The sequence below is a fragment of the Carlito syrichta genome, unplaced genomic scaffold (assembly GCF_000164805.1).
Source record: "Carlito syrichta isolate Samal-C Ts95f unplaced genomic scaffold, Tarsius_syrichta-2.0.1 Scaffold135639, whole genome shotgun sequence".
Classification (NCBI taxonomy): Eukaryota; Metazoa; Chordata; class Mammalia; order Primates; family Tarsiidae; genus Carlito; species Carlito syrichta.
This window is the reverse complement of record NW_007079735.1, coordinates 112,701-125,679: the sequence shown is the minus strand read 5'-3', so window position 1 is coordinate 125,679 and position 12,979 is coordinate 112,701. Positions and strand designations below refer to the sequence as shown.

The 12,979-nt window shown below is 54.8% G+C and overlaps 1 protein-coding gene across 1 annotated transcript in view; it reads right to left on the bottom strand.

The window, feature by feature from the left end:
* PLXNC1 (plexin C1) overlaps positions 1-12,979 on the bottom strand; it is a 137,441-nt gene that overhangs the window by 20,165 nt on the left and 104,297 nt on the right. The window contains exons 22-23 of the mRNA XM_021708253.1: positions 6,894-7,071; positions 4,320-4,423 (exon numbers count right to left, since the gene is read on the bottom strand). Coding sequence (XP_021563928.1) covers positions 4,320-4,423; positions 6,894-7,071 — 282 coding nt within the window. The remainder of the gene's footprint in view (positions 1-4,319; positions 4,424-6,893; positions 7,072-12,979) is intronic.

Sequence of the window (12,979 nt, the reverse complement as noted above, 5' to 3'; positions counted from 1 at the left end):
CCAAAGCCCTGAACAGTTCCTGGAATACAAGAAGTACTCTCGCTCTCTCTCAATTTAATTTTTTTTTATGAAATAGGGTCTGTGTTGCTCAAACTGGTCTCAAACTCCTGACCTCAAGCAATCCTCCCGTCTTGGCCTCCCAAAGTGCTGGGATGACAGGCCAAGAAGTTTGACATGTGTTTGTTAAATAAATGGGTATCTAGAGACATGTATGCTGCAGGAGGCCTTAGAATTTCAGTGTCATGGATAACACACCTGACCAGAAGGACTGCCAGCAGACCCTGTGGGACATTCCTGTGAGCTCTATCTTCTGAATGATACATGCGGTGCCAGCAGGGACCCATCTGCGTCAGCCCACCACAGCATGGCAGTGGTCTCCACCAACACTGTGACCAGCCGGTCTTCCCAAGTCTTGCGCTCCAAGTGACAGCAGAGATGCCTCCTCCATCAAACGCCATCTTGCATGCCAGGCACCACTCTGCAGGGCGCAACTCAGTCCAATAAAGAGTCACACCAGCGTGCAGGAGAGTGAGGGCAGCCTGGACCCCAGAGACCCCAACCACCATAGTCACGGGGGCCAGCATACCCTATCCCAACAGGCAGGCATGCCTGACCTCTCGGGCACAGCACACGCCCTGCCCCACCCCAGCAGACACACATGGAGCCACTGCCCACTCTGGGCACCTGCAGGGGCCTAATGACAGCGGGACAATTCTGCTTCTGTGTCTGTGGAGACCTGAGCACTCAGCCCCTTGGCTGTACAGGACAGGATGGGGCTGGCGTGAAAACTGCCACCCTGCATTCTTGGTTGAAGGATGTGTCATGAAGGCCCATCCCCCGGAGCCTCAGGGCCACTGGCTGAGGCACGGCCCTGAGGTGTGGGGCGCGGCTGCCTTGGGGACCCTGAAGGGAGACGAGACCTGAGGCCCAGACTCATCATGCCGGGGAAGCTGAGTGTGGGGTTCAAGTCTCACACGCACAACTGCCTCCTTTCTGTTCCCAGGCAGAGGGTGCCACTGCGGAGAGCTGTGTGTCCCCCTGGGTGACCACCTTGCAAATGGCTCACAGGGATACTCCTTGTGGGCCTGGAGCCTCGCAGACCAGCCACGAAGCAGAGACCTGCTGCAACTTCCTGTACTCTGTCCTCTCACATGTTGATTTGATCTTACATGAGATGCAGACTTCCCAGGTGTGAAAAGGACCCAGAATTGACTGTTCCTCAGACACTGTGGCACTGTGGCGACCTGGGCCCCAGGCTGCATGTGCTCTGCAGGACACCATGCGTTCTTGCCCTCAGATCGCCTCCAGAAACCTGTCCTGAAACATGCTGAGAGCACATCACTCAGGAGAACAGCCACACTGTTTGCTCTGAGGACAGAACAAGGCGAGAAGAAACGGCTTGCTCCAGCAGCAGTGACTTTGTTTAGACAGTAGGAGGAACTGGCCATCACGACAGATTAACTTTAAAACCTAACTAATTTGGATTAATTGGAGGGAGGTGAGTCTGATTCACTTAAAACTCCAAATTAGATCCCATCTTTAAATGAATTTTTTTTTTGCTTTCAAGCACATAGTGACTTAAACTGGGGCACTCTGGTAAATGAGTAAGAGTGATAATTAGCACCTTGTCTCTTTGGAGAGAAATGCTAGTGCTTGGTGGGAATGTTTCAACAAAAGGGCAGAGACACACGTCAGCCCAGCCCTTTCAAGTCACCCCCATTCTGTGTCTGCTGGGGCACAACTAAACCCAGGACAGGCTGGGGTGGCCGAGTGGCAGTGGATGCCTCTTGGTCTTCTGCCGACAGACTGCACCGACAGGTTCCCGGGATGGACAGAATGGTGGTGACCTCCACACCCTCCAGTGCTCTGTGTATATTTGCCTTGCAGCTTAGCTCTTAAGCATAAGGACAATCCTCTAAGCCCCCGTGTTCTGGTCGTGTCATTTATAACCACCAGGCAGCAACGCTGGGGTGTGTGGCCAATAAATCACTTGGACTGGAAACGACTACAGGACGGATTAATTCCATTATCATCCATAAGCAGACAGGAGTCTCATGCAGCCAGTATCGGATGCAGTGGTATCCCTCCCAATAGCCCGCCCTGGCCTGGCCATCCATGTGCCGCAGGGCTTATCTTACAGGACTCCCCAGCTGTAAGCTACAGTGGCACTCACCCTTCCTGGGGACTTCTTGTGCCCTACGGTGGCCAAGAGGTATTGAGAAGGCCTGCAGTCACATCAAAGATACCCAGCAGGCCTGTGTCCCTCCAGCCTTGCAGAGACAAATCTGCCACCCACATGCATGGAGGGCAGGAGAGGCCCACAGGCCTGGAACCTGGGGCTTCAAGTGGATGCCACATCAGCCCCTCCCTGGGTACCACTGCCCACAGGCTATACCTCTGACTCCAACTTCATCCTGGCCATGATGGCCCCCTGGGGCAGGGTCACTCCAAGTGCGGTCCCGATGCCCACCCATATTCCTGAGCCTGGGAATCCATACTTCAGAAAGCTCCCGGGGGATTCCTACCAACTCTCCCCGCAACTTTCCAACTTTCCCTGTGGCTGGAAAGTCTGAGCCTTGGAGATCAAGCGTGGGAGCAGGTCTCTACTCTGTGAGATCGCCATTTGGTTCCTCTAGCAAGGCTGTGATGCCCACCCAAAGCGGTGACTTCCAAACAGGGCTGAGACCCCCTTGGCCAAAGAGCCCAGCTGGCGACCCCTGCTCCTGGCTGCTGTCCAGACAACCCTGCTCAGGGACAGTCTCAGCTCCTTCCTGGGAGAGGGAAGCCTGGCGGGGTCCAAAGTCCTTCCCAGTTCTAATCCTCCTCCCTGGATTTCACAGCTAGAGAAGGCCCTGTGTCCTGGGAAGCCCCCTAAACCTCCCCCTCTCTGAGCAAGAACCCCCCACATCTGCCCAGCCAGCCTGAGTGATGCCCCCTCCCTCATCCCAACGTTTCCTGCCTACACAGGGTGCGGCGCCCCCTCCGAGTATCTCTGCTCCCCTCATCCCGCACCTCCACCTCCAGGGCCTGCACACTCTGGATGGCAACATGCCCACCAGGACCCTCCAGCTGCCGACAGGCTCCCCAATTCCAGGGCAGCTCCTCACGTCTCCACTCCACGTGCAGCCACCACCTTCTCAGCTTCCAGGGCTCGCCATCATTCTTGGAATGAACTCCCAGTCCTGAAGCAACGGTGATCCTGGCAACCTGTGCCTCCCTGCTTGCCTCTGCCCTCCTTCTCCGTAAAGAGTGAAGCCACAACCCCCTGACCGGCTCTCCAGATCCAAATCTGGCCCTGCCGCAGAGGCAAGCAGGGAGGCGCAGGTTGCCGTCATGAGCCTCCGCATCGTCATCTGTGAAATGGGTTGGCAAGGGTGCCCATTTCATGGGCGTGAGGTAGCACAGGAGGAGCAGAAACACGGGGACAGCTGGGAACAGCAGGCAGCATGGAGCAGGCGCCAGAGGCACTGGCCACGTCAGCTCCCCTGCCCCCACCCTCAGGTTTAGGCCAGACCAATAGGTCCTACCAGAGAACTGCCCTCCCTTCTGACCTGGCCAAGTCCTCCTTGCTCTCTAGGTCTCTGCTCAGTTACGGCCAGCTCCAGGAAGCCTTCCTGGATGCGCCAAGCCTAGCACTGCTACCCAGTAGGCTGTTGCCTCTTGTCTCCCCCTTCTCCCGCCTCCCCGAGGACCCTGTCCCCATCCACACAGCCTGGCTTTCAACATAGTGGATATGCAGCAAGATCCAGATCATGCTGCCCAGTAGCCAGCCCAGTGTGTTCCTGAGCTTTCCTGCCTCCGCCCTTGCCATGGGTAAGCCTCTCACACCTGGGTGCCTGAGAAGCTGCATGCACCCTCACTGACCCCAGCATTCACCTCACGTGGGGATCCAGGGGCCAAAGGCTGTGTCGCTGGAGATGACAACACAGGACACAGGTGCTTCTAGAAGCAGAACCCCACACAAAGGCCACAAGGCCCTGCAAAGGCTGTGGGCCAGGCAGCCGGGACTCAGGGGCTTCCCTTAGCATTGATACTAGGCCCCCGCAGAAGTAAAATGACAATACTTCTTTGGTTTTCTAGGACAGACAAGGTCAGAGACTTGCAAAGGCAATGCTTCTGACCCAGCCTCAGGATGAGGGTGTCCCATGAATGGGACAGTCGCAGCCCCTGAGAGGGACCATGGGCAAGGACAGCGCCAACTCTTCTGAGCCCGGCTAGAGAGCAGCCAGAGGTGGCCAACTGCAGGTGGCCTGGGAGCTGGGTGGCCCTGAGGCAGCTGGGGACCCCCAAGACAGGCAAGTGGGCTGCGGTGGCCTTACCTCGTAGTGGCCCACGGTGTTGAGCTTGGTGATGCCATCCTCCAGGATGACAGACGAGCCATCAATGTCCAGCAGCTCCTTCTGCCTCGTGCCCACCTGCAGCTCTGCAAGAAAGAGGCCCCATTCACCAAGGGACACGTGAGTGCGCCCGCCACCCCATGAGTGTTGGCCTCATCAACCCAGCAAGATGAGTGGTGAGTCTCAGGGAAGATGTGGAAAGGCCATGCGGTGGCCTGAGCTGTGTTTATTTTGTGTATGTGCAGGGCTCTGACACTTCAAAGCACCTTTCTCTGAAGCTCTGACTCTGAGGCTGGCCTGGAAGGGAAGACTGAAGGCCAAAGCCCTTCAGAGACTTCCAGAAGCAAATCTACATGCTCAGCTCTCATACCAGCATGTTGCAGACACAGACAGGGGCAGGCAGGAGCCCACCCCCTTTAATACTTTAGAGAGGGGGTCTCGCTATGTTGCCCAGGCTGGTCTTGAACTCCTGGCCTCAAGTGATCCTCCCACCTTGGCCTCCCAAAGTGTTGGGATCACAAGCATGAGCCACCATGCCCCACCGTGCCCATGGCCTTCGGGAACCATCTCTGGGCTCCTGTGGTGTGGGGACTATATGCCAGCATCCCAGCACCACAGGGTGCAAACACTCTGGCTGGGGCCACTCTCTCATGCCTGGGCTCAAGGTATGGCTCACAATGTGTGGGATTTCTTTTGGAACCTGCAGTGTTTTGTTAATCATTCCTTAATGTCAACTCAGTGCCAGCCAGCATTTAAAGCTGGGAAGACACACATAAAAATGTGAACTTCTAATTTCTTCAAAGAATAAAAAAAGTCAGATACCCTAATGACCTTGACCCTGCAGCCACATGGCCATGTGGGCTGATGCTAAGTGGCACTGCACTGTGAGGTGGGGAGTCACCTCCCAGCCCCGTCCAGCCCAGCATTTTCTACTGTCTGAGGCAACTGCCAACATCCCTCCTGAGGGGCTTCCTGCGTTCCAGGCATGAGGTGTGGGCCTCTGAGCACAGCCTGCAGGGTTTCAACAGACACCTGGCAACTTCCAAGCTTTGGCCTCAATGTCCTGGGACCAGCCCTGGACATAGTTTAAAGACTGGCAGGTATACAGAAGCCGACATGCTGATTGGCCATGTCCCTGTCAACCAGTAGATGTGGCACAAGGCCACTGGGGGACAGCCATCTGGTCTTAGGCCAGCAACATCCTGGTCAGGTTCTGGTCCTGTCCTGCTGCTTTAGGGAGCGAGGGACGCATGCTTAACAATCCAAAAAAGGGTGAGGCTGGTCCTACAGACTTGACATATGCAGCTGAGACTGGTGGGTGCCACGTACAAGCTGTACCTAGAGCAAGGAAGCTGATGGTCATGGTTTCCTGCCTGGGATGCCCTTTTGAGCTAAAATAGTCTCCAGGCTTCCCAGCAGTCCTCCCACGGACAGAAGCAATGGGGAGGCCATCAGAGGTGCCCTGGAGCCCTGAGTCCCCAAACATCTGTAGGGTCTCCCTGTCCTAGCCCCTGCCTTGAGACACTTCTCAATGGCCTATAAGCAGGAGGCCTAACAGAGGGTTAATGGCCTGTCCAGGGAGCCCCACCACAGGCTCTCAAGAGGAGGGGCCCTGCTACCCTATTTCACCACAGCAACTTAACTCTTCCCATCTGCCTTGTTATCTGCTTTGAAATCCCATGACAATTTCCCGGGAGGCTGTGTGGAGCTCGACTTTAAAATGAGTGTGAGTTGCTCATGGTTCTGTGAGCTGGTCACCCACATGCTCCTTCACAGGACACTGACAGGGCCAGGCATCCTTGTGAGCTGGTCACCTACACACTCCTTCACAGGACACCAACAGGGCCCAGGCATCTCTATGAGCTGGACACATATATGTTCCTTCATGGAACACTGACAGGCCCCAGGCATCCCTGTGAGCGCTCACCCGCGTGCTCCTTCATGGGACACTGACAGGGCCCAGGCACCTCCGTGAGCTGGTCACCCACACGCTCCTTCATGGGACACCTACAGGGTCCAGACATCCCCGTGAGCTGGTCACTGCATGCTCCTTCATGGGACACTGAGGGGTTCATACATCCCTGTAGGCTAGTCACAAACACACTCCTTCATGGGTCCCAGGTATTCACAGTAGACACTGTTCCATACTAGGAGAATGAAGTGTGTCCTCCATGCAGAGTGGAAGATGACCTTCCAGTAGGCTAGAGTCCACACTGGAGCCTAAGCCACCCACTATTGATACATTCATATCACAACACGCAACTCAAATGCCAGTGTGATGTGCAACACAGCGGGCATGCGTGCCCACTTTTGGTAGTTTGTACTTAAGGTGATTCTGTGCAGTTCAGGGCCAGCGAACTCATGAATCTATTTACAAACATAACACTCGAAAGTGACACCCGGGAGGGTGATGGTTCCGAGGAAGAACTGTGACGCTCACAGCCCCTAGACCCGCCCTCCAGGGACACCACAGCCGCAGTAGCCTGGCCCAATGAAAGCTGCAGGGGCAGGGACAGAGGGCGCCACTGAGAACAGTGTGGCACCCGCATCGCTTACCAAGACCGATTTCGTGGAGTTGAAGTCCATATGGAGAGCCATTTTTGCTCAAGAATGCTTGGAAAATCTTTTCTTTGGCTTGGCCTATGGTATCACAGTCAAGGACGTTGACGGAGATATTCCGACAGACATCTGCGCTCTCGTTTTCTGGGATTTTTTCAAAGACAACGTTTAATGCCTGCAAGAGGACAGACAGGTTTCCAAGTCTGTTAGACAGTGCAGCCTGCAAGGCCTTCACAAAAGACACACTGTGGCCAGCCCCGTGAGCCTCAAATGCATGTCAGTCAGCAGTGGACGGCATGGGTCACTCCATCTTCCTCCAGGTCCACTCATTCAGGGACAATGGAAGAAAAGCAGATTAAAACACTCACTAGACAGCAAGCCCTGAGTATATATGCATCAGAGTAAAATACATGTGCACATCAACATTCTAAACATACTGATTTCTAATTTCATCCTCCAAAAACAAGAAAGAACTGGAAGGTGGACAAGGGCAGACTAGCGATGACCGTGATTTCACACGTGAAGGTGTGTGAATTGCTTTTATTAACAGGGCCACACAGTCCCAGAAGAGATGTTGTGGGTGACAGGAAAGATTCCGAGGTCCTCGTGTCAACCATGGGAGAGGCCACTCTTAAATAAGCAACATGAAATACAAGAACACCTGCTCCCCTCCACTCCTAGCATCCCATCAGCCTCCTCACCCACATTAGAGTACTGAGGTCTGCCCTGGACTACTATTCTGGCATTCATTGCTTTCATTCCAGTGCCACCACTTAACATCACATCAGCTCACGTTCTCCCTCTGCTGCAAAACTTCAGAGTCAGACTCCAGGGGAGAGAGGCCTTCGTGCCCGTGTGGCAACATGGAATGAGGGAATACCCAAACCAGCTTACGTGAGGACAGAGACACAGATCTCAGACAACAGAGCTGTGCATGGATGCTCAGGGAAGCAGACTCAGGAAAGGGCCAGGAGCATTTTGCAAACAGCACAACACCCAGGTGAGATCCAGGGTCCCTGGGCCATGGAGGAGTTGGGCGGGGGTGCAGTGGGACCCACAGCTGCTTCCTGTTTGAGCCTGGCTAAGGAGGGCACAGATGACCTGGTAGTGGGAATGTTAGGACATGGAAACACAATCAGATGGGAAAGGGGATCCTTGGGACCACCCCAAATTTACAGTGGGCCTGACAATTCCCTGCCTCCTGGCTCTGTGGGGGATTCTAAGGCCCAGCACAGGCCACGCTGTCAGGAGTGCTCCATGATACATGACAGTAACAAGAACGCTTGTTACAGTGGCTACTGCTGTCGGCGTGAGCACGCCTGCATGTGAGAAAACACTCAGCCACACTGACAGCAGGACCTCCACCCCATGCGGGGTCCAGCCACAGCAGGAGGAACATGCCAGCAAGTGACGGGGCAGACTCCTGGCTTCAGTCCCTGCCCACCACTGACCAACAGGTGACCTCCCGGCCCACCACTGGCCAGTGGGTGTCCTCCTGGTCTATCATCATCCAATGGGTGACTTCCCAGCCCACACTAACCAACAGATGACCTCCAGGCCCACCACTAACGAGCGGGTGATCTCTCAGCCCATCACTAACCAACGAGTGAACTCTTGGCCCATCACTAACCAGCCAGGTGACCTCTCAGTCCATCACTAACCAGCTGAGTGACCTCTCAGTCCATCACTAACTAGAGGGGTAACCTCTCAGTCCATCACCAACTAGCCAGTGACCTCTCGGCCTATCACTAACCATCTGGGTGCCCTCTCAGCCCATCACTAACCAACTTGGCGACTTCCTTGTGCCGTGGCTTCTCACCTTTGAGGAATAACAGCAGTAACCACCTGGGAATCATGTGATGACCAACTGAAGTAGCCACTCAGCCTTGGAACCGGCTCACGGGCCCTGGGAGGTATGATTCAGGGACTACTGACGTGGATAGGGGACTTCCCCGGGCATGTCTCTCTTGAATGCAGCTGTCTCTCAATGCATCTCCCCTAAACCCCTGTACTCAAATCCATACCCCCAACATGACAGGACTCAGAGGTGGGGCCTTAGCAGGTCTGGAATCTGAGGCCCAGGCCCCACGATGGGATCCCTGCCTTAGAAAGAGGCCCCAGGGGTTGCCCCATCCCTCCCACCTGAGGACACAGCAAGAGTAGGCCCTCAGCTGACACCAGATCTTGCTCTTGGACTTCCCAGCCTCCAGGACAGTGAGAAACCAGTTTGTGGTTTAAAAGCCCCTTGGCTCATTTTGCTCTAAGAGCCTTGACATCAGCCTCTACAGTCCACCTATCATTACTCAAGAGCAACTGTGGCCCAGTCTTACCAAACAAGGAAAACTCTGGTCAGTGGAGTCTGACCTCCGTGGGCCCCAGCACCCTTGGCCCAGCCTTGCATTTACTTTCTTTTTTTTTTTTTTTGAGTTGGAGTCTCACTCTGTCACTCAGGCTGGAGTGCAGTGGCACACTCATGGCCACCCCAGTGTCAACCTGCTGGACTCTGGCGATCCTTCTGCCTCAGCCTTCCAAGTAGCCAGACGACAGGCACACATTACCATGCCCAACTAATTTTTCATTTATTGTAGAGACGAGGTCTCACCAAGTTGCCCAGGCTGGTCTCGAACCCATGGGCTCAGGTAATCCACTCGCCTGGGCCTTCCAAAGTGCTGGGATTACAGGCTGAACCACTGAGCCCAGCCACATTTCCTTTCTTGAAGAGTCATCCCACCCTGCTTTCAAGAACGTTGTGTTCTGAGTGGGTCCCTATCACTACCAGGGAGGGTTCACATACCTTCCCACTCACAAACAAAACCCTGAAAATGCCACTTGGCAGGCATGGCGTTGGGAGGCCATCAGGAAGGTGCCGACGCCGACCTCACACAGAGGCTCTCCTTTCCAGAGGTGACTGCCTCTTCTCATCCAACTTCAGCTGAGGGAGACTGATCCATTTTCGAGTGATGAAGCTGAGGCAGAGGGGCTAAGCAACTTGCTCCCAGGACACAGCTCATCAGCGGCAGAGCCAGGAGCTGGAGCCAGATGTTCCCCAACTGCAGAGCTGGTGCCATGAGCCTTCTCTGCCTCCTGCCACCAGCCCTCCCTCACACCTCCATCCCATAGGAGCCCAGGAGCCTTCCCCCGCTCCCAGCCTCCAGGGACTCCCAACCGCCAAGGACCCTCCCAGCTGCCAGGAGCCCTGCCTTAGACCAGGCATGAAGTAAAGTCCTAGGCTTCCAACTTACTTTGCACTAGTGGGTGTCCTGGAGGGGGTGGGGTGAGGGTCCCGTGGACGTGTCTGGTCTCCTCCTGGTGGGGACCTTCCGGAAAGCCCTCCTAGCTACCAGGAACTCTTGTTTATGCTCCACAGGCATCTGTGAGATAACATTCCCTTCCCATCTAAAGGGCACTATTGTCTTCAACAAAAACACCTCTTTATAGGCAATAAATGCTCTTCTCAAGAACATAACCAAAAGGAAAAAACATCCTTAGCTGTATAGTCAAGTCATGTAAATCTGCTGCTGCCTCCACACTAGATGGTGGGAAGAGGCAGGGCTGTATTCTTAGTGTCCGGGGGGGATTCAGACACAAGCAGATCTGGGCTCCTTCTTGCTACCACACTTGTGCTCAGAGCTTCCCGGTTTGTGGGTGGGGTTGAGGGTCTTGGTGGCCTCCTGACAGCCCACCACCCCCAGGGCAGGGAAGGCGGATGGGCAGGGGTAAGTGCCTCCTCACGGTGGCTCCACTTCAGCCACTGGCCCCGCTGGGAAGCCTCATGAAGGTGCCATTTCTCCCCATCCTACCCCTGTGAAGCCCTCCAAGCCAAGTCTCCTCTGCATCCCACTTAGCACCAGGGGCTGGGCATGGGAGAGGTGTAAAGACATGATCCTTGACACAAAGAGCTCACTGTATCCATGGGAGACAACAGCCTTGTCTGTCAAGCAAATCACCCTCAGGCACAAACAACCACCATCAGTCAGTGTTCATGGAGGATTCCAAGGAGGGAGGACAGGAGGGCTGAGGGCTCAAGCCCAGGCCCAGGCCCATCCTTGGGCCACCAGGACACCGCATTCCCTGCTGCTGGCTATTGTGGGAAACGGACAAGCCATCCTGCTTCTCTGAGCCTCAAAATCCTCATGGGTTAGCAAAAACATGGAACCAACCCGGATGTCCATCAACAGTGGGCTGGACAAGAAAAATGTAATCCCTCTACACAATGGAATACTATGCAGCCATGAAGAGCAATTCATGTCCTTTGCAGCAATATGGACACAGCTGGAGGCCATCATTCTAAGTGAACGATCACAGAAACGGAAAAGTGAGTATCACATGCTCTCACTCATAAGTGGGAGCTCAACATGGGCTGTGGGCACAAAGGCAGGAAGAAGACACTGGACATTGCCAGAGAAGGGAGGGAGGGAGGAAGGGAGAGGGCATGAGGGCTGCAAAAACCACCCCTCAGGTACCACGCTCACTCCTGGGGTGAGGGCGTCGCCAGAAGCCAAGACCCCACCTCTACAAAATATACCTTTGTAACAAATCCTCATATGTACTCTGGATTCTAAAACAAAATTTTTAAAAGGAGATAAACAGATGCCAAATAAACATATTTAAAGATGCAAAAAACATTTTCCTTGTTCCTGTCTCAGAGGACGACTCAGAGCAACCTGAGGAGAGTTGTACACGTGCCTGGCATGGAGGAATGTCAAGCCTGTGTCCCAGTACAAATAGATTAATCCCAGAAGCAACCCACTGGCAGAGTCTTATTCTTCTCATTTCAAAGATGAGAAACTGAGGCACAAAGAGATTTTTGTTTTAAATGCTGCAAGGTCACCCAGAGAGAAAACACTCATGCCAGGCACTCTGGCTCCCTGTTCTTAGACACTTGGTGATCCTGCCTCTTAACTCACCAGGCTGTGTTGTGCAGGAAACAAGCTTCAAATCCATGGGCTGGTATCATGCCCACAGTGCCCATAGGAGGCTGAAGTGCTCTAAGGTTACACCGGCCTCTTCCCGGAAACCTGCCGCCCATTGAGAGGGACTGCCCTGGCTCCCCCTATTTCCTTGGCAGGAAAGTGTCAGCAAGGCAAGAGCACATCTGCTTGGGTTCCCACCCAGCAGCCATCCTGCCTTGACTAACGAGAGCCAGGTGTCAGGGCCATGGGCCCAGCCCAGGCCAGGCAGCTCATGTCCTTCAGCAGCGACTGTCCTAGGTAAGCCAGGTATCAGGGGTCGCAGGCCCAGCCCGGGCTGGGAAGCACGCATCCTGCAGCAGGGCCTGGCCTGTTACCCTGCTCTAGCCAACAACACACACAAATATAGATTTTCTTCCCTAACAAGAGGGAGAGTGGTGCTCGGAGCTGTGGCAGCCTTGTTGTGCCCAGGAGGAGAGGGCCAAGAGGAGCAGGGAGATGGCGACCCAGACTCTGCCACTGCAGAGCATGTGGCCCAGCCTCAGAGGTCCTGCTCCCCCAGCTTTCTGTTCTAAGATGCAAACCCACGCCCTCGCGATGTTGGGCACCGTGAGCCCGACCTTCTCTTGCTAACAGCTGGATGTGCCGACCTCCACAGTGCCTGCCATGGATGCTGAGGTAGACAAGTTCACCCGCAGACAACCCTTATGTTGCACCCATTGTGTGCAGGGCACTGTAGGTAACAGAGTGGAACCTGGTGTTAATCCTGCCAGGGAAGCACCAGCAGACAGTGGGACAACTGGAGGATATGCACAGCCCATCCCGTACTGGGTAGACTTGGATGGGTACAGACAGGGCACCTGGGGTTCAGAGAAGTGTCGTCTCCAGCTTGGAAGGGGATTTTTAAAGGAGAGAAATCAGAGAAGGTTGCACGCAGAAGGCCGCATCTAAATGGGGTCTGAAAAGGCACTGCCACCCATGAGGGAGACCTTGGACTGTGGAGGCCCTTGGCTTTCCACTCGACCCCCCGCTCAGGACATCCAGAGAGAATCCCACATCCCTGGGTGGGAGGATGGCTTGCAGACCATGCCAGCCTGTCCAAACTACCACCTGCTGAACAGGAGAGACACTTGCACCCATGACAGAGAACATGTGGAGAAGGCAAGAAGGCCA